We start from the raw sequence: 21,909 nt of genomic DNA, 5'->3' as shown, positions 1-21,909 counted from the left end.
TATCACAGAGTAGTCCCCAGATTAACAACTAACTTCCCTGCTTGTGTCGCATAGGTGTGACAGAAATCTTGGGGTGTCATAATTGGAAATCATCACCTATTTATGGGTCCCGCATCCGGATCCCAGAGCCTCTGGGATAGAATGCTGTCACTGTCCACCCCGGGCCAACACATCGTTAAAGCCTTTCTTTTCTTTTTTCTTTTTCTTTTAGACAGGGTTTCTCTGTGTAGTCCTGGCTGCCCTGGGACTCACTCTATAGACCAGGCTGGCCTCGCACTCAGCAGAGATCCACCTGCCTCTGCCTCCTGAGTGCTGGGCCCAAGTGCGCCTCCACTGCCCCTCTTGGAAAAGCTTTTCTAATATTGAACTAGACTCCATCTACCTAGAACTGACCCCTCCCTACATGGCCTCTCTTGGGGATCCCAGTTCTTGGGCCCCTTTAGAGGGGGCATAAGACTTCAGAAGGCCATTGTCATCTTTTCTGAGTGCTTTCTTCAGGCAAACGTCTCAGGTCCATGGACTGTTTTTACGTCATAGCTCAGTCATTCTGGTCATTAGGCCTCTCCATCTATGATGTTCATTCTGCAAAAGAGTCGCTCAAGATTGATACCATCTCATTGCAGACTCTGTGTGTGTGTGTGTGTGTGTGTGTGTGTGTGTGTGTGTGTGTCTGGATGGGACTCCTACTAAATGTGACATTCCTTTTGGTTTTTCAACACAGGGTCTCAATTATATCTTGGTCCTCCTGCCTCAGAATACTACACTGGGCCCAAACTATATCTTTTTTTTTTTTTTTTTTCAAGACAGAGTTTCTGTGTGTCCTGGAGCTTACTCTATAGACCAGGCTGGCCTTGAACTCATAGAGAACCACCCCTGCTTCCTGGGCACTGGGATTAAATGCAGGTGCCACCACCATGTGCTTGCTTTTTTTTTTTTAAGTACTTATTTATATTCGATTTTTGAGAGTGTCTCACTGTATAGCTCCAGCTAGCCTTTAACCTGCTACTTAAACCAGACTGGCCTCTTCCTGATGGTCATGTCGTTAAAGGTTCACACCTTTAATACATGTGATACACAGACAAAAATACCTGTACACATGAAAATAAAATTTAATTCAAAAAGTAAGACTTTCAAAAAATAAAATTGCAGATCTGAGCTATGAGGATAAATACTCTTTTTCTTTCTGTTTTTTCGAGACAGGGTTTCTCTATGTAGCCTTAGCTGTCCTGGATCTCGCCCTGCCTCTGCCTCACAGAGATCCACCTGCCTCTGCCTCCCGAGTGCTGGGATTAAAAGTGCACCACCACCACCCGGTCCACTGTGAAAAAAAGTTTTTTTCAAGAAAGATAAAAATTAATCATAGCTGATTTTATTCAAATTGTCCAAATTTATAGTAAACATGTCAATTGCTTCTAAAAATGTATGTCGCCCTTTATAGATAATCGTTAAAAAATATGGACCGCTTCACGAATTTGTGTGTCATCCTTGCACAGGGGCCATGCTAATCTTCTCTGTATCGTTCCAATTTTAGTATATGTGCTGCTGAAGCGAGCACCCACTTTGAAATTTTTTTGAGGTAACAGTTCAATATATAGCACAGGCTGTCTTGAACTCAAATTTATCAGCCCCCTGCCTCAGGTTCCTGAGTTCAGGGACTATAAACATATATCTTCACAGGGCGGCGGTGGTGCACACCTTTAATCCCAGCAGGCAGACGATCTCTGAGTTCGAGGCCAGCCTGGTCTACAAAGCAAGTTCCAGGACAGCCAAGGTTATACAGAGAAACCTTGTCTCAAAGTACCAAAATAACTAAATAGACAAACAATTTCAAGGTGGGGAGCTGGCTCAATGATTAAGAGCACTTATTGCTCTTGCAGAAGACCCAGGTTTGGTTTCCAGCACCCACAAGGCAGCTTATAGCCATCTGTAACTCCAGTTCCAGGAGATCTGACATCTCTTTTTACCTCCAATGGTACCTGGCACACATGTGGTACATACATATTTGTACAAGGAAAGTACTTCCAAAGTAAATAAAAATCTTTTCAAAAATTTTTTAAATGATGGTTCAGTCCAGACCAATCATTCTGTGGAGTCCGATTGCCAAACAGGTGAACAGGATGCTCCAAGGAAGTGATGTCACCGTTATTGGTAATCAGCGACTTCTGATACCCACCAAAATCCAGGGGTGGATGCTTGGCCTCTGCAGCTGCATTTTGGTTGTTGTCGTTAGGAGTGAGCCCTGCTTTTTTCCGTGCTTCATTCCCCTGCTATTTCTGATTTGCTCACACTGAGTCAAGCATCTCTGCCTTCGTGGGTTTGTCGTATGTGCTGCCAGAAAGCAGAGAGATTGTAAACGCTGCAGAAGGAGGCCTCGGTGTGGCACCTGGATCCTTTTGCTGCCTTGCTGTGAGTGGAAATCAGCCAGTATACTCCTCGTGACTGGTGATGTAACTGCAGCATGCCACCTGAGAATGTTGGCGTGCAGTCAGGGGAAGGCGGCATGTTCTGTAATACTTCACAGTATAAGGCGTGGCTGGATTTAGGAAGTTCTAGAACCTTCTGTATATGCATATGCACGTTCACTGAGAGAGAAAGTCTACAGCTCTCAGCATTCTCCAGGGAACTCATGACTCCACACGTAGTTTTAAACCCATTGTTCTAAACCTTTAAATAATTAACAGTGGAAAGTGAAAAACAAAACAGAAATAGCCTATTCTTAAAGGACACTGGCCGTGATCCAGCACTTTCCTTTTACCGCACACGAGTGTGCGTGCACGTGTGTGACAATCAAAACAAGCTAACTGTGTGCCAAGCAGATGCTGGCATTAGAGAAATTAAATCCTGCAAAGAACTTAGCCAAGGCCATTCAGTATCCTAGTTCATCTGAATCCGAAGATATTTTATGTAGGTTTACAAAGCAAAATGCAAGAAAAACAGAACCTTTGTTTTTAAACTGGGGCTGCTGGCGGAGGCCTGTAATCCCAGCTGCTTGAGAGGCTGAGGAAGGAGAATTTCAAGTTCAAGGTCTGCTTGGGCAACTTCGTGAAACCCTACCTTAGAATAAAGAGCAAAAGGAAACCTTAGTGTATGGGCCAGAGGTAGAGTGTTTGCCTAAGGCCCCAGGATTAATCCCTGGGAACACACACACACACACACACACACACACACACACACGACCTCATGTATTCCAGACCGGCTGAATCTGTAGTCAGAGTAACCTATATTTCTGGCTCTCCTGCTTCTCCTGCCTGTGTGCTGGGGCCATAGATAGGCAGCATCCAGTTTATGCAGGACTGGTGAAAAAAACCCAGGGTTTTATGTATCCTGGACCAGCACTCTACCAACTGAACTACACCCCCAACCAAAAAAAAAAAAAAAAGAGTTTCAGAAGAGACAGTGTTTTTAAAACTTCCTGTGTATGTGCATGGTGCTGGGAAAGTACCTTCCACTGTGGTCATCCCCGGCAGACCAGATCCACGTGCCTCTGCCTCCTGATCTTTTTTTTTTTTTTTTTTTAAGATTAAAATATCTGCATGTATGCCTGCAGGCCAGAAAAGGGCACTAGATCTCATTACAGATGGTTGTGAACCACCATGTAGTTGCTGGGAATTGAACTCAGGACCTCTGGAAGAGCAGCCAGTGCTCTTAACCACTGAGCCATCTCTGCAGCCTCCCACCCTCTTATTTTTAAAGAAAGAAAAAAAACATTGGAGAAAACATTTTCCTACCTATCTCACCAAAGTTTTCTAGAGAGCGTCTACCAGATTTGAAGTTTTTAAGCTGCATTTAAAAATTTTTTTTCATGTATGTATGCACACACACAAGCCATGGTGTGTGTGTGTGGAGGTCAGAAGATAACTTGTGGGAGTTGGTGCTCTCTCTCCTTCGCCAGTGTGGGTCCTAAGGATCAAACAGGTCATAGGCTTTTTGACAAGTGCCATCTTGCTGGCTCTATTTTTTTCTCCTTCTCCTTTTAAAGACTGTTATTTAGTATTATTTGAGTCTGGGGGGCTGTTTGTATGTGGGGGGGTGTATCTGTATGTGGAGGTGTGTATCTGTATGTGGGGTCTGTGTATCTGCATGTGGGGGTTGTATCTGTACGTGGGGGGTGTATCTGCATGTGGGGTGTGTATCTGCATGTGGGGGTGTCTGTACGTGGGGTGTGTACCTATCTGCATGTGGGGTATGTTGGGGAGCTTGCAAGCCACAGCACATGTGTAGAGGATATTGCTTTTTTTTTTTTTTTAAGCAATGCACAATCAGAAGAAGTGCACAACTGTTTCACTAACTTTGATCAAGAGTTCATAAGCTGCAGCTCACTGCCTACCCTGTTTCTTACATCTTTTACCCCCACACCCGAATTGTCAGAGCTCAGAACCCCTTAGGGTTTGTGTGATGTCATATAAACGTGTCTAGGGGTTGGGGATTTAGCTCAGTGGTAGAGCGCTTGCCTAGCAATCGCAAGGCCCTGGGTTCAATCCTCAGCTCCAGGAAAAAAAAAAGTGTCTAGCTTGTGTCCCAAGCAGAAGTCTGTCATCGCCTGCCCCTCATGGCTTTAGCCAATCCTGACTCATCCTGTCAGACCTCTGGAAAACCGATGCTGGCCCACCGGAGTCTCACAATCATGGAATTGTAAGTCTGTGTCTGCCATGTTGTTTCCGGCTTCCTGGGGTCAGTTTAACCATTGACAGAGATGATACTTTAAAGAAAAAACTGAACTCATAAACTCCTGTTTGTGTGTGTGCCCATTCATGCAGAAGCCCCAGGACAATGTCAAGGATTCAGGCTCTTGATGTAGCCTCCCTTGAAGGCACTTAAAGGAGAGACAGATGGAGAGAAGCCTCCCCTAGGGCTTATCGGTTAAGTTCTTCGAGGCAAAAACATCCTGGAGGGAAATACTGGAGCAAGTGGTGCATAACCCTCACTCCACCCGGCTTGTTTACAATCTCATTGTTTCTCTTAGTCAAGGCAGGACACCCCTAGGGCCTCCATCGAAGATCAGAGCAGGTGCTGGGACATCTGCAGATCAGAGCAGGTGCTGGGACATCTGCAGACTCCTCTTCTGTGTTTAGCTGTCACCCTGATAATATGGTGGCCCGGGCTTCCAGAGCACGTGTCCTGATAGAGCAGCCCAGGCTGAAGCCGCTGTGTATTTCATAACTTCAGCTCAGGAATCACACCCAGCACCTCTGTTGTTTGAGGCAGTTCTTGAGGTGCGTGTAAGGTGTAAGTTCTAGGGGAGAAAGAAAGAGATCAGCCGTCAGTGAGGGAGTGTCAGTACCACCTCAGAAAGGGGACCTGGGGGATGGGATGTAGACTGGGCTTCAGTCTGCCACAGACATGAAGAAAGGCCACACTTCCTTGTGATAAAATGTGACGACCCTCGGTGAGATAAGAGAAATGGAGGCAGCTAGGTTGCAAAAGGGCTGAGTTTTCACGTTCAGAGAGTAAGTAACACTGCCCAGGATGTGAATAGAACGGGGCAGACTAACCCCTGGGGATGGAGATCTAGCTAGCATCAGACAGTTCTGTCTTCAACGATCAGATCCGCTTCATCTTGCAAAACTGACGGCAGCTTTTACGGCTAGAGCGCCATGCTCCTGAAGTCTGTGGACCCTGTCCATACGGCCTCCTTCGGTCCTTTCCCCTCACTTCTGGGTTCATCACCACCCTGTCATAGGCCCTGGCCTTTTCCCGACCTGCTGTCTTCACGTGAGCCTGTCCTTACCTGTTCAGTGCTACTGTCTCAGGTTTGACTGCATTTTCCTCTCCTGTTGCCTTCTGCGACCTCTCTTCAGGATGTCTATCCTTGAGATCCCATCATCCTTCAGTGCCACAAGAACCTGTAGTCCTTTGACCCTTCTATCCCTTCCTTCTGCTCTCACCCACCCACCCACTCCTGACCTCCCTTCCACCGCTACCCGACTCTGGTTTAGGTCAGGAACCCTTTGTGAATGTTCTCAGCTTTCTTGCCTCTCTCCCGAGCGAGCCCCAGGCTGTCAGATCCAGCCCACCCTCACCACAGCTGCTTTCCTACAGCTTTAGGTCTTGTGAACAGCGTGCAAAGGGTCCTTACCGCCGTGTGACTCAGGTTCTGCTGGAATGAGGAAGCAGGTTCCATCAACTCACTCCTGAAGCCCTGGAGCTCTACCTCCATGTCTTTGGGTCAGAGGTTACCAACTGCCAGGCTTTAGGTTTTGCGGCACACTGAGAGATGGACGGATGGGTGGATGGACGGACAGGGAGGGAGAGGGGGTGGGGAGGGAGGGAGCTGATGGCTTCTAAACCAGAACCATGATATGACATCCTCTCTGTGGGCACATTTTCCATTTCCTTTTCATTTTCTGTACACTCAGCTTTGTTCAAAGCATGATTGACATCTCTTTTCTATTCTTAGCACAAAGCAGAAACTCATATATGCAGATTAGCCAAGGTAAAAAGAGCTTGTCTTAGAAACACCAAGAGCACTTGGGGGCTTAGGGTGGAAGGTTGCTGTCACCAAGCCCCCCTCACCTCTAGAGCGTCAGAGAGGGCCTTCAAGGACATTTGGAGACTGGGGCTCTGGAGACTTGGGTCAGTGTCTCTCTCTCTCTCTCTCTCTCTCTCTCTCTCTCTCTCTCTCTCTCTCTAAAGCAAGGGTCTGGATGAGGCAGTTCCCCCCGGGCCTTCCTGGACTCTGAATAATGGCTCTTGTTTTCCAGCATTGGTTCAGGTAGCCTCAGCTTTTCCATCCAGCAAAGGCTCTAGCTTAGCCTGTAATCCCAGCACTCGGGAGGCAGAGCCAGGCGGATCTCTGTGAGTTCGAGGCCAGCCTGGGCTACCAAGTGAGTTCCAGGAAAGGCGCAAAGCTACACAGAGAAACCCTGTCTCGAAAAACAAACAAACAAACAAACAACAAGGCTCTAGCTTATGCTGCAGCTGTGGTGCACAGGACACCATGTTATTTATTAAGCGGTGCTGTTTACCATTCGAGAAAAGCCACGACAAAACGCACTATAAGAGTTTATTAAGGGAAGGGAAGAGCAGGGATGTGCTCAGGCCTATGGGAATGATCATGCAGGCAAAAGGTCGGAGGGATAAGTAGAATATGCTTTTATAGTTTCCGTCCACACATGCGCACATGGGTTTACATAGCTACTCCACACATGCACATAGATTACGTGATCACGCTACGCACGCATTACCTGATCACGCAGCACACAGATTACATAGGACATAAAGCCCTAGGATGACGGTGCATGTGCCGTCATATAGCTGGGGGCGTGGCCAGGAATTCTAACACACTCTCCTGCCCTTGGTGAACTCATCTTTGTAAGAGGCTTCCTATTGTGCCATAGTTCGACCAGCATGTGGTCAATGGTTCAGAAAGTCCATGTCTGATGAGAACTAAGTAGAAAAGGGATTAGTCTGTGAAAGTTAGAGTCCTTCCCAGGAAAAATGCTCATACGCAGGTTGGAGGGTACTCTGACTTTTTTGGTTTTGGGTTTGGGTTTTTTGAGATAGATTCTCTCTGTTATGGTGCTCTGGCTGGCCTCGAACTCACTCTGTAGACCAGTGGACCAGGCTGGCCTCGAACTCACAAAGATCCATACTATACAGTCTTTTGTTTTCAGACTGGGTTTCACTGTGTCACTCAGGCTGATCTTGAGATACTCCTGCCCAGGGCCCAGGGGCTGGGTTACATGAGCGCCACACCTGGCTGTAGATGACACTTCCGTTGTTGTTACTGTTGTGTTGAGATAGTCTTACTCTGTACCTCAGATGTGGTGCTCAGGGTGATGCTCCTGCCTCATCCCTGTCATGCTGAGATCACAAGTCTGTATCACCATGCATGACTTAGAGAGTATGCTTTTTTTTTTTTTTTTTTTTTTTGGAGCTGAGGATGGAACCCAGGGCCTTACGCTTGCTAGGAAAGCGCTCTACCACTGAGCTAAATCCCCAACCCTGAGAGTGTGCTTTTTTTATTTTATGTGTATGGATATTTATTTTTCCTGCATGTATTCTGTGCACCGTATGCATGCCTTCTACCCACAGAGACTGGAAGAGGACGTCAGATCCCCTGGAATTCACGTTAGTAGGCATTTTGTGAGCTGCAGTATGGGTGCCGGGAATTGAACCTGGGCCCTCCAGAAGAGCAAGTAGTTTGCTCTTAACTGCAGAGCCGTCTCTCCAGCCCTTAGAACATATTCTTAAGTGAGGGTTGGGGATTTAGCTCAGAGGAAGAGCGCTTGCCTAGCAAGTGCAAGGCCCTGGGTTCGATCCTCAGCTCAAAAAAAAAATATTCTTAAGTGATTGGTTAAACTTTACCAGAGTGTTTTGGGAGTCACAGAAAAGGACATTCCACTTATTAGAAAAAGCCAAGGCATGGTAAATCTAGGGGATAAATTTAATAATTTCCACATATCTGTACATGAAGGCATATGAATTTTTATTTATTTATTTATTTTTTAATGTGGAGCTGAGGATCGAACCCAGGGCCTCGCACTTGCTAGGCAAGCACTCTTCCACTGAGCTAAATCCCCAACCCCATGAATTTTTTAAAAAGAAAAGGAAGGAAGGAAGGAAGGAAGGAGGGAGGGAGGGAGGGAAGGAAGGAAGGAAGAAAGAAAATATTATTTTGGAACGATTCCAAATTTGTTTGTTTGTTTGTTTGTTTGTTTGTGATGGGGTCTCCCTATGTAACCCTGGCTTTCCTGGAATTTGCTCTGTTAACAAGGTCCCAAGGCCTGTTTCCTCAGTGCTGGAATTAAAGGCATGCACCACCACTCCCAGCTCTATTCCAAATTTCTAATTTCATGTCACGTCATAGTCTTTAAGAATGAACCCTCTCCAACCTCTGCTCAATGCTGCATGCGTTACCCTGAAATAATTGATTCGCTGCGGTGTGCTATGCCCCTGATACGTGTCATCAATCAAATATGTCCATGGAATGTGAGAAGCAGCCCATGACAGTGCTTCATTCAGGAAGACGTAAGCACGCCCTGACTTGCAGTTTACCCGGTATAAGGGAGACAGGCCTGCGGTGTGCCCTGGGCCATTGTCACGAAATTCCATGGCTTCTTTTCTTTCATATAGTCTTCTACGTATGCCTTATGGGGAAGTATTCATAATCATTAGGCCTGTCACAAAGTTTACACTATCAGTTGAGTCAAGTATGGCTTTAAGAAAGAGTGAAGTGTTGCCGGGCGGTAGTGGCGCACGCCTTTGGTCCCCGCACTCGGGAGGCAGAGGCAGGTGGATCTCTGTGAGTTCGAGGCCAGCCTGGGCTACAGAGTGAGTTCCAGAACAGCAGGGCTACACAGAGAAACCCTGTCTGGAAAAAAAAACAAAAACAAAACAACAAGTGTGTGTGTGTGTGTGTGTGTGTGTGTGTGTGTGTGTGTGTGTACATTTACAGTAAAGGACTTCCAAAACCAAAATTACACTTGAAAAACTGTACAGTAAACAACTTTGATGAATATCTTGCAAGAAGAATGAAATAGAGGGGTTGGGGATTTAGCTCAGTGGTAGAGCGCTTGCCTAGCAAGCGCAAGGCCCTGGGTTCGGTCCTCAGCTCCGACCCCAAAAAAAAAAAAAAAAGAAATAGAAACATTGGATGGCCACGTGTATCTCCTATTTTTCCTATTTTATGTATCTTGGGCAGCTTCTCCACAAGCTGGCTTGATTATACTTACTGAAGTCTGCATTTTTAAGTGCTAGAAAACAAAAACATACCAAGGAGATCCCCACCATCTAGGATTGCCTTTGAGATCCAAAATTAGCTCCTAATTCTCCGCGATAATCGGGGCGCGCAGGACTGGCTGCTCTCTGTGATTGTTGACTGTTCTTGCTCTGGAGTGTGTAGCGCCATCTCCTGGCAAGCAGTGTCTCTACTACCTTCCTTTCAAAGTGATGGGGGGGGGGGGGCGGGGAAATAACCCAGTCTTGGTAAAGGGCACCTGCCTTGCAAGCATAAGGCCCTGAGTTCAACCCCCACTACATACAGAAAAAAGCCGGGCGTGGTGGCCCAGACAGGGGAGGCAGGGACTGGTAGAACCTTGGGGCTCACTGGGCCAGCCAGCCTATACTAACCAAGCTCCAGGCCAGTGAGAGACACTACTTCAAAGAATAATGTGGGTGGGGCGTGGTGGCGCACACCTTTAGTCCCAGCACGAGAGGCAGAGGCTAGCCTGGTGTAGTGAGGCCCTGTCTCAGAAACAAAACAAAAGGAGCCAAAATTTTTACCCTGACTCAGACCATAAAAAGGCCTCGGAAGGTTCCTAAGATAGAAGAAACAGCCAACATGGATCAGAAAGGGTCCTAGCTCTCTTAGTACCTCTAATGTCTATCAATTGCTATGTATTATAATCACGTGTAACAAAAGCTTACAGTACATTAGAACATAAAATAATGTAAATATAGGGGGTTTTTTTAATAGTGAAAATTCTTCACATCTGAGATAGCTGAAGTACTGCTCCGAAGAAAAATCTGCCCTACTTATATTAACGAAGGAAGTGTAAAAGAGAAGGGAACTAGGCGTCTAGTGCAAGGAGCGTGAACAAGAATAACAGCAAGGGCTGGAGAGATGGCTCCGTGGTTAAGAGTGCACACCGCTTGTGCAGAGGACGTGAGTTTGCTTCCAACACCCTTGGTCAGATGTTTGTAACTGTATAACTCTGGCCCCAGGGAATCTGCCTTCTTCTGATCTCCTAGGGTACCTGCACTCATGTGCACATACACCAACACAGACACAGATATACACACACACACACACACACACACACACACACACACACACACACGGGGGGGGGGGGATAAATCGTTTGTTGTTGTTTTTTTTTAAAGTTTATTTATTCATTTTGTATACAGAAGAGGGCACCAGATCTCATCACAGATGGCTGTGAGCCACCATGTGGGTGCTGGGAATTGAACTCAGGACCTCTGGAAGAGCAGTTGGTGCTCTTAACCTCTGAGCCATCTCTCCAACCCAAAAACTTTTTTTTTTTAAACAATAAGAATAACAAAATAAGTTGGGGATTTAGCTCAGTGGAAGAGAGCTTGCCTAGCAAGCGCAAGGCCCTGGGTTCGATCCTCAGCTCTGGCAAAAAAAAAAAAAAAAATAAAGTATAGAAAAGAAAAAAATTAAAGAACCAGACATGGGGGGCTGGAGAAATAGCTCAGTGGTTAAGAGCACTGGCTGTTCTTCCAAAGGACCTGGGTTCAATTCCCAGCACCCACATGGCTGCTCACACCTGTCTATAACTCCAGTTCCAGGGGATCTGGCATCCTCAGGTGGACATACATGCAGGCAAAACACCAATGCACGGGTTGGGGATTTAGCTCAGTGGTAGAACGCTTGCCTAGCAAGCACAAGGCCCTGGGTTCGGTCCTCAGCTCAAAACAAAAAACAAAAAACAGAAAACACCAATGCATATTAAATAAATAAATAACCAGACGTACATCTGTAATCACCACACTCATGAAGCTGAGGCAGGAAGAGTGTGAATTTGAGACCAGCATTCTCTACATAGTCAGTTCCAGGCCCTCTGGGGCTACACAGAAAGACTATCTCTAAACCACAACAGCAACAGGCAGTGGTGGCGCACGCCTTTAATCCCAGCACTCGGGAGGCAGAGGCAGGAGGATCTCTGTGAGTTCAAGGCCAGCCTGGTCTACAGGATGAGATCTAGGAAAGGAGCAAAGCTACACAGAGAAACCCTGTCTCGGAGGGAAAAAAAAAAGCCCAAACATTAAAAAATTGGGGCTGGGCTGGAGAGATGGCTCAGTGGTTAAGAGCACTGACTGCTCTTCTAGAGGTTCTGCGTTCAATTCCCAGCACCACATGGTGGCTCACAACCACTGGTAATAAGACCTGGTGCCCTCTTCTGGCATGCAGGGAATACTGTTTACATTATAAATAAATCTTTTTTTTTTTTTTTTTTTTGAGACAGGGTTTCTCTGTGTAGCTTTGTGCCTTTCCTGGAACTCGCTTTGGAGACCAGGCTGGCCTCGAACTCACAGAGATCCGCCTGCCTCTGCCTCTCGAGTGCTGAGAATAAAGGCGTGCGCCACCCACTGCCCGGCATAAAAAGTAGAAAAAAAAAAAATTAGGGCTGGAGAGATGGCTCAGAGGTTAGGAGCACTGGCTGTTCTTCCAGAGGCCCTGAGTTCAATTCCCAGCAACCACATGGTGGCTCACAACCATCTGTAATGGGATCTGGTGCCCTCTTCTGGCCTGCAGGCATACATGCTGTATACATAATAAATAAATCTTTTTTAAAAAACCCAAAAAACAGCAACAATGGCAGCCAACATTATGATTTTATAAAGAGGAGCTGCTTCATTGGAGGGAGGGAAAAATAATAGATAAAACCGGGCTAGGAATGTAGCTCGCTGTTAGAATGCTTGACTAGGATTTGTAAGGTTCCGACTTAAGTCTCTGCTACTGGGTTGAGGGGGGGGAGAGAAAGCATCGACCACAACTCCCATTTAATCTTGTTCAATACCTAAAACAAGAAACAAATACTGAGAAATTATCACAGAAAGATGAAATCAAGAGGATTATAGCGATCTCTTTGAACTCTGTATGTGTCTGTGTGTATGTGCGCCCATGTGCACATTTGGAAGCCGGGTGGGGGGGAGGATGTCAGGATATCAAGCTCTGCTTTCTTCCCTTGGAATGGTTGGTCTCAGAGCCTGGAGCTAGGGTGGTGGCCAGCAAGCCCCAGCCTCCCTCCCGATTCCACCTCCACCGTGCCGTAGGCTCTTGTGTGCACAGCCACACACACCTGGCTTTTTGTGTGGCTGCTGAGGATTTAAACTCAGGTCCCCACTCTTTTCTTTTCTTTCTTTCTTTCTTTCTTTCTTTTTTTTTTTTTTTTTTTTTGAGCTGAGGATCGAACCCAGGGCCTTGCGCTTGCTAGGCAAGTGCTCTACCACTGAGCTAAATCCCCAGCCCCAGGTCCCCACTCTTGCTCAGCAAGTTTCCTTACCCACGTGCCTAGCCCAAGAAATCGTTTTTTGTTTGTTTGTTTGTTTTTTGTGCTTTGTGTTTTTAGAGAGAGGGTTTCTCTGTGTAGCTTTAGAGCCTATCCTTGAACTCCTTCTGTAGACCAGAATGGTCTCGAACTCACAGAGATCTGCCTGCCTCTGCCCTGTACTGGGATTAAAGGAGTGAGCCACCACCGCCCGGTTTAGCCCAAGAACTCTTAAATAGACAAATTACCATAGATGAAAAACATCATCCCAAAGAGAGTTATCTATTAAAATGCCTAGGGATAAATTTAGAAACACCGCTAAGCCGCATCGTGTGAAAAGATGGTACGGAAGACTACCAGATTTGAGGGTGGTGTGTGCAACACGCCACTGCGTGACTAGCTCGGTGATGTCTCCTGCAGGGTGTGGGAGGAACAGGCAACAGTGACTGCCAACAGTGACTGCTGTGGAAGGAAACGGCCATGTGAGGGATCATGAAATTCCTTCATCAGATGGTGTCTCGTATCATCTACATCCATCACCATTTAAGTTCATCACATGGACAATTACTTTGTCAGGATTCTGTTGATGAAGATGATTCAGAGCCAAAGATGTAAATATTTTTGCATTTCCCAAACCACTGCCTTGTGTCTCCTTTTTTTTCCCCCCAGAGCTGAGGATCGAACCCAGGGCCTTGCGCTCTACCACTGAGCTAAATCCCCAACCTCCTTGTGTCTCCTAAGGCTGACTGTGATAGCTCTTTTGTGCTTCCCAGACTCCCAGGCAGAGAACCCAGATACCATGATGGTCTTGCCTAGGTGACAGTGTCTTGTTCAGGTGTTTGTACTCCAGACCCCCCCAACGCCCTGAGTGGATTTAAGGAACCCAGGCCTCCTGCGTCAGGAACAATTCTGGAATTTAAAAAGGGATGTTCTCTTTTGTCCTCACAGCATGTAGGAAGCCACAAAAGCAGAACTTAGGACTCAAGTGGCCAAGCTGGTTCTCTTTTCACTTACATGATTATTTCAGTGGTTTTGTTTTTATTTGTTGTGTTTTTGAGAGGAGATCACAGAGCCCTGGCTGGCCTTGAACTCACAGAAATCCTCCAGCTTCTGAGTATTGGAATTAAAGATGTACACCACCACCTGGGATGGCACACGCCTTTCGTCCCAGCACTCGGCAGGCAGAGGCAGGCAGATCTCTGAGAGTTCGAGGCCAGCCTGGTCTACAGAGTGAGTTCTAGGACAGGCTTCAAAACTACACAGAGAAACCTTGTCTTGGAAAAAAACAAAAACAAAAACAAAACAAAACAAAAAAACAAAGAAAAGATGAACACCACCTGGCCAGCCTTGATCATTTTAATGGCCTCTTGACCTCTCTAATGCCAGCAGGGATGCTCTGGACTTGGCATTGGTTCTATGATGACTACCACATCTCTTCTGTGCTTTGCTCTTGGTCCCCACACAGCCATGTCCTGTCAGGACTGGCTACTCATCTGTGTCACTATGATGAGGCTTCAGGACAGCCTCCCTGGTAAGAAAAAACTGCACAGAAGGTTGAGGGATCTGGCTTGCATACAGGGAAGCTGTGCTCACCAGACCGTAACTCCTCCAGGAATCTCGTCCTTCAAAACACCGAGTCAAGTGGCAGACCGTAGAATGGCCGTAGGTCCTTCAGACTGCCCAGTCAGCTCATTTGTTCCTGTGGCAATAACTGTTCTCAACAGTTTGGAGAGTGTCTACAGACTGACGGGGACGTGCCCGGAGTGCCTTTAGCTAATACCGGCCCACAATGGTTTAAGAATCTCAGCCAGGGGGCTGGAGAGATGGCTCAGAGGTCAAAGAGCACTGGCTGTTCTTCCAGAGGACCTGAGTTCAAGTCCCAGCAACCACATGGTGGCTCACAACCATCCCTAATGAGATCTGGTGCCCTCTTCAGCCTGTAGGCATACATGCAGACAGAACACTGCATCCAAAATAAATAATTTTTTTTTTTCTGGTTTTTTGAGACAGGGTTTCTCTGTAGTTTTGGTGCCTGTCCTGGATCTTGCTCTGTAGACCAGGCTGGCCTTGAACTCACGGAGATTTACCTGGCTGCCTCCCGAGTGCTGGGATTAAAGGCGTGCGCCACTGCCTCCTGGCCACAATAAATGAATCTTAAAAAAAAAAAAAAAAGAATCTCAGCCCGGAGGTGGTGACACATGTCTTTAATGCCCAGCATTTGGGAGGCAGAGGCAGCAGGCAGATCTCTGTGAGTTCGAGGCCAGCCTGGTCTACAGAGTGAGCTCCAGGACAGTCAGGGCTACACAGAGAAACCATGTTTGGGGCAGAGAGGGGTGGGGTACGGGGAGCAGACAACAGGAACATGACTCACTGTGAATCTCAGAACTTCTTAGTGTCTGGTCATTCGTGGCTAATGATTCATTATGAGCCCTCGGATAGAACCACCATCACCCTTTATCCAGCTTAACCATTATAGTCATTATTTTTCTCATCACTGTAACAAGTACCTGGCAAAAAGTAGCCCCTAAAGGAAGGAGGCTTTCTTTCACTCACGGTTTGAGAGGGCATGGTTAATCACTGTGGGAAAGTATGGCTTAGCCATGGCTCAGGGCTGTGGCTGCAGGAGCCTGAGGCAACATGTTCCTCACATCAGGAACATGCATATATATATGTGTGCATTTGTGTGTGTGTGTGTGTAAGTGCAGATGCACGCCTGTCACAGTATGTGCATGTCTGGAGTTCAGAGCCCTCACCTGTTTACTCCTCTGGAGTGGGTGGGACCTGGGAGAATGGAGCCAATAAATGGGGCAGACGAAAGTCTCACGCAATAGCCAACTTTATTTAGAGCATCCGACAATTTGTATACTGGGGGTTAAGAGGAATCACATGAGCAAAGTGTACAACCACAAGAGTAAGCAGTGCATGGCAGACAGGCCGTACACGGCAAAAACATGTTTTTCCATAGGGGCATATAAACACATGGCAATGGCCAGTGGTAATGAATAATCTGAAGTAAACTCACTCCTATCTGCGCCACCCGGGAGAGATACAACAGCACATTCCAAGAAGAGTTTTGTGTTTTTGAAGACACATCTTTGAGTTTTGGTCTCTCTTGTCCCCACTGCATACACTGGTCTCTCTTGTCCCCGCTGCATACACTAGGACAGCTGGCTGGCATGCTTCCCGGAATTCCGTCTGCCTCCCATCCTGTGATAGGAATGCTAGGATTACAAATGAGTGCTCTTGAGTCCAGCTTTTGTTTTGTTTTGTTTTTTTGTTTGTTTGTTTTTTCAAGACAGGATTTCCCAGTGTAGCTTTGCGCCTTTCCTGGAACTCGCTTTATAGACCAGGCTGGCCTCGAACTCACAGAGATCCCCTGGCTCTGCCTCCCGAGTGCTGGGATTAAAGGCGTGTGCCACCACCGCCCAGCATGTGCAGTACTTTATATTTGGGGATTTCGTTTGCTTTTGAGATGAGATCTCATCTTTTTTTTTTTTTGCGGGGGGGGGGGGGGGTCCTCTTTATACAGCCCAGGCTGTCTTGAGCTCAGTGAGATCTGGCTGCCTCTGCTTCTGCCACTGAGTGCTGAGGTTAAAAGTGTGTGTCGCCACAACTGGCACATTGGAACTTCTGGTCCTCCTGCCTCTACCTCTGTGTGCTGGGATTACAGATGTGGACCATCACGTCTAAGTTTTTGTGGTTCTGGGGATTGAATGCAGGATTTCTTGTATACTCCGGAAGCCCTCTACCAACAGAGCTGTGTCCCTTTTGTCCATTTTATATTGTTTTAGATACTGCATTTCGCAATCAGTTGCATATTCTGGTCCAGGGAACCCAGCAACTTATTCTCCTTGGGATCCAGGTTCCCATCTCCTCTACACAGTGAAATGAAGGCTGCGAGACTAGAACCGGTAAACCTTTGGGACAGTGTATAGAAAGCTTCGGTCTTGGTAGTAACTAACCACCCCTGTTGTCTCCACTCTCTTCCCAGGAGTTGTTGCTGCAGTAGAAGGAACTGCATTCGATCTGAGAAAGCCAGTGGAGCTGGGCAAACACCTGCAGGATCATCACATCCATGGTTTCGACCACAATTTCTGTCTGAAGGGATCGAAAGAAAAGCATTTTTGTGCAAGGTTGGGAACTTTGTCCTTATTGTCTCTGCAGGGGAGAAGAAAGAGTGGTTCTTTTTGTTTGTTTGTTTGTTTTTCGAGTCAGGGTTTCTCTGTGTAGCTTTGCGCCTTTCCTGGATCTCGCTCTGTAGCCCAGGCTGGCCTCGAACTCAGAGATCCTCCTGGCTCTGCCTCCTGAGTACTGGGATTACAGGCGTGCGCCACCGCCGCCCGGCTCAAAAGAGCAGTTCCTGTGATGAGCCTTCTCTAGGACAGTTTCAGCAGCACCTGATAGGAGCAGGGGTCAAATCCCACAGCCCACAGCCTTTTACAAGTCTCTGCCCTAAGTGAATCCATCCTCCCCAACCTCACATCTGCCTGACCTTCTACCCAGCATCCTCTCTGCCTGCCCAAAAGCCCCCTTTCTGTCGGAGGCCCTAATTCTCCTGTTCTGGTCACCACTGCCTTCACTGACTGTCCAGAGCCCTGGTGCATTCCTAGCCCGTGGAACAGAGCTGGAGGCTGCCCTTCTCTTGAAGCTCTGGCCACGCCCACCTCCAGTTTGACAGACAAGTCAGTGCAAATCCAGTCCCCAGGGGCATTTTGTTTGGGAGTCCCGATCCCTACCGGAATACCTAATAACATGCTTGGCATGTTCATGATTGTAGACTCAAAGGAGTCTGGGGGCAGGGGGAGGTGACTCAGACCCCTGACAGAGACAAAAATGATGTCCCAAATCTCGGAGCTCTAGGAATCAGGGCCTCTGGGGTTCCACCTGTTCAAGACACCTTTCTACTACATAACTATTACTCATGGTTCTCTCCTCAACGCCCCTACCCAAGGAGCCCTCCCCACCTTCTCCCCATTGATTCAAATCCTGGCCCCTTCTTCCCAAACATTTTTTTCTCCAGCCTCTTGGTTGACAATGTATGTGTATTTTTGCATTTAGAATTTTTAAAAATTAGATTATTATTAGTGTGCATTGCGGGGAGGAAGAGGGAGAGGATGGAGCAGGGTAGGGCGGGATATCTTTCAGAAATTGGTTCTCAGGGTCAGGCTTGTACAACAGGCACACACATGTACTGGTGAGCCATCTCACTGGCCCAACAACACACTTTGAATGGTTTCTTGTGTGATTTGCCCCCTGGTAAGACTGTTTGACACAGGCCTTTCTTTATATCCCCTTGGCAAGAAGTATGGACCCAGGCCAGGTGGTGGGAAGCAGAGGCAGGCAGATCTCTGTGAGTTCAAGGCCAGCCTGGTCTACAGAGCGAGTGCCAGGACAGCCAAGGCTGTTATACAGAGAAACTCTGTCTGGAAAAACCAAAACTACCTAAATAAATAAATAACTTGCAGAGCCCCATGGCCAGACATGGGGACACATGCCTTTAATCCCAACACTCCAGAGGCAGGTAGAGCTCCGTGAGTTCTGGTGCAGCCTGGGCCACACCCTTGGGGGAACATATCTTAGCAGCAATGGCAGAGTGATCACGGGCAAGGACAAGGCCCTGGGTCCCATCTCCAGCATCACGACAGAAGAATCTCAGGACCCTAGAATCATCACCTCTCTCCAGCCTGACTGCTCGTCCCTGACTCCCTTGACCGACTGCGGTCAGTCTGTGTTACCCCAGAGAGGCCAAGATCATCTGAGAAGTTGTTTCTGCCGGTCCTCAAAGCCAACACGCCTCCTATGGGAAGCTTCCGGAATCTTTGTCCAGTTCTTATCTCCTGCATCCTCCTTAGCCCCCGTGGTGCGGCCAGGTCCCATTCCCATCCCAAAGCTGCTTGCTTGGCCTCTTCCTTCCCCACTCAGATGCCGCTGGTCTTTATCTTCCCCAGGGTGCGCCATGCCGGAAGTGGGCGGATCCTGGAAGTGTACACCACCCAACCTGGCGTCCAGTTTTACACCGGCAACTTCCTGGATGGCACTCTGAAGGGCAAGGGTGGAGCAGTCTATCCCAAGCACTCTGGTTTCTGCCTGGAGACCCAGAACTGGCCCGATGCTGTCAATCAGGTAAAGCCACCGGCTGGCTTGTCAGAGCGGCGTTGATCCGGTGTCACCCGGGTCCCGACACTCAAGTCACGCTCAGTGATTAAAGTCCGCGTTTGTGCTTTGCAAATTATCCAACCCCAGCCAACTAACTGTTGTTAAACGCTCAAATCTTGTACCATCAACAGCTTTCTTCAGCGTTTCTCCATGTCCCTTGCCATTGATTTTCTGCACTTTCTTGGGGGGGGGGGGGGGGGGGTATGGGCAGGGACGTGCCATGGGGGTCAGAGGACAACTTTCAGGGGTCATTTCTCTTCCTCCTTGTGGGTTCCGGTGGTAAACCTCAGGCGGATCAGCCTTAGCCTCAAGCACCTTTACCCACTGAACCATCTTGCCAGCCCACACCATTCTACTAGACCTTCCAAATTTTGTCTTCCGGTTTGTTCTCTCATTTCCTCTCTACTTGCTCTTCAGAGCATTGCTGCTCAACCGGTCAGCCGTGGGAAGAAGCTTGTACCTTGCTTCAGAATATAAGTAGAGGCCTTGCTTCCTGTAGGCAATTCTTGCTCTGACGAAGTAGGCTTGGGTGCTGTGGTAGATTTTCGTTCATTTCACTGCAAATCAGTAACACACTGTCCTCCCTGGCACCAGTCCACGCACGTGGCTTCAGAGACTAGTGCAGAAGCAACACCCCATGATGGCTGGCGAGGTCTAACTGCTGTTTCCTTCCACAGCCCCAGTTCCCTCCTGTGCTGCTGGGACCTGGAGAGGAGTACAACCATACCACCTGGTTCAAGTTCTCTGTTGCTTAAAGAAGACCGGAGATGCAACCTGGTTCCGGCCAGGCTGGGTCCCCACTAGGCCGCCTCCTATCCCGGTGAAGACTTAGAAGCTTTAAAAGTGATCCTGCATGTTGTCATACAAACGGTAGCTGCCATAATACAATCAGCTTGCATACTGATTTCCTTTCCCAACACCTGGCTTCAGGCCATGTCTAAATGACCAGCTCTGTTCTCTGTCCAGGTCAGAGGACAAATTAACTCTACTAACAGTGCCGTCATCTAAGGCCTGACCCTAGTGGAGAAGTGGTCCTTGGGACTCTGATGCTTATTATAGGCTCCGTCTCTCCACCCTGACTCCATCTTGTCTATTTTCTTTAAGCCTTCCTTTCTTTGGTGGAACTTTTTTTGTCTCCTTCTTTACCTCAGACTACCCTCCAGAAGTTAGTATAACTTGAGTCCAAGCTATGAGAATTCATCTCGTCTGTACCTCTCTCTACCTCGGTCTGCCCAAACAGTCCTAGGGTCACTGAAGGACAGCTGGTGTTTGGACCCTGTTCTGTCAGAGCCTTTCTTCTCAGATTTGCATGAGGAGCATCAGAGATGACCCAGTAGTGAGCTTGCAGAGGGCCAGTTTAGTTCCCAGCACCGGTACCAGGCTCACAACTGCCTATAACTCTAGCTCCAGGGGATTGAGTGCCCTCTTCTGGCCTACACGAGTACCCACACTCATGTGCACATATACATACCCATATATACACAATTAAAAGTAAATCTTAAAAATTAAAAAATTTCACTTTAGAAGCATTAGAGTGAGTTGAACTATCTTTTTAGTATCTAACTTAAACCATGAGATCCAAATATCCAGAAGAATTTAGAATTTCCTGCCTTTGAGGTTCACTAGAAGCCAAGCTAAGGTATAAGAAGCTGCGTAGGCCTGGAAGACAGGAGATGCATGAGAACACATCACACCAATAGTGCCCTGAGGGATTAAACCTTGCATTAGAAGCAGATGCTGCAGTAGAGAGGAAGTGTCAGGAGGCACCTCTTTTCCTCAATGATTACATCGTCGGTGATGGGCTTAGCTGCTGATTTTGAAAAAAAAAAAATATATATATATACATATATATATATATGTTTATGTTATTATCTGCTATACAGTTAAAATAAAACCAAAATTTCACCTTCAGGAGACTTGTTCATTCATATATGCGTGTGTGTGTGTGGGTGTGTGTGTGTGTGTGTGTGTGTGTGTGTGAGAGAGAGAGAGAGAGAGAGAGATAACAAGCCACATAGCAAAATGTAGATTAATATAAATGGGTTGATTTTAAGTTTTAAGAGCTAGTTGGGAACAAGCCTAAGCTAAGGCCAAGCTTTTATAATTAATAAGTTTCCATGTCCGGTACACCATAGAGTATTGCTGCTGCTAGCCTTGTTCAGGGAGGTTCTTTTTGCTGGGGTAAGGGTGATGGTAGCAGTTCCTACGGCTGCATGACTGTTCAAGGTGCTGAGGAGTGATTGTTGAATGTTCATAAGTGGCTCAGCTCTTCTCAGTCCATCCACATCTCAGAAGAGGAGGCCAGAGAATGTAAGGAAGGGATAGAATGTGGTGGATACTGTCCTCCAGCCAGGACATTGAGGCACAAGACTGGATGGGAGGGGATGGACGAGGTCCCACTCTCCTTCAGAATACAAAAGTGTGTGCCAGGCAGTGATGGTGCACACCTCTGATCCTAGCACTCAGGAGCAGGAACAGAGACAGGTGGATCTCTGAGTTGGAGGACAGCCAGGTTATGCAGAGAAACCCTGTCTTGAACTCCATGCACCTCACCCCCACATACAAAAGTAGTTAACAGTTGCTGGAGGTGGGTGACGACACATTTTCTTTGGTGATGTAATCACCCATAAATTGCCCATGAACTAGGTAACCCTTAACCCATGCTCCTATAAGTAACTCTGACTCAATTCTCTGGTTCTCCAAGTTACCTAGATGTAATCATTTCTTGGATCTGTCACTGATGCCCAATCAGGGGTCAACGTTTGTTCACAGCTTCCCAGGGAAAGTTCATATAACA

General features: G+C 47.3%; 1 protein-coding gene and 1 non-coding gene across 2 annotated transcripts in view; one reads left to right on the top strand and one right to left on the bottom strand.

Annotated features, from left to right (window-relative positions):
* Window positions 1–20,518, top strand: part of Galm (galactose mutarotase) — a 58,727-nt gene extending 38,209 nt beyond the window's left edge. The window contains exons 5-7 of the mRNA XM_036170945.1: window positions 16,948–17,089; window positions 18,905–19,079; window positions 19,790–20,518. Coding sequence (XP_036026838.1) covers window positions 16,948–17,089; window positions 18,905–19,079; window positions 19,790–19,867 — 395 coding nt within the window. The 3' untranslated portion in view covers window positions 19,868–20,518. The remainder of the gene's footprint in view (window positions 1–16,947; window positions 17,090–18,904; window positions 19,080–19,789) is intronic.
* On the bottom strand, window positions 1,449–1,555 carry LOC118572063. Its single transcript, XR_004943439.1, has one exon. It is a non-coding gene; the product is annotated as a U6 spliceosomal RNA (small nuclear RNA).
* Window positions 20,519–21,909: the final 1,391 nt, after the last annotated feature.

This window comes from Onychomys torridus, chromosome 21 (assembly GCF_903995425.1).
Source record: "Onychomys torridus chromosome 21, mOncTor1.1, whole genome shotgun sequence".
Classification (NCBI taxonomy): Eukaryota; Metazoa; Chordata; class Mammalia; order Rodentia; family Cricetidae; genus Onychomys; species Onychomys torridus.
This window is presented reverse-complemented; position numbering and strand designations above follow the sequence as displayed.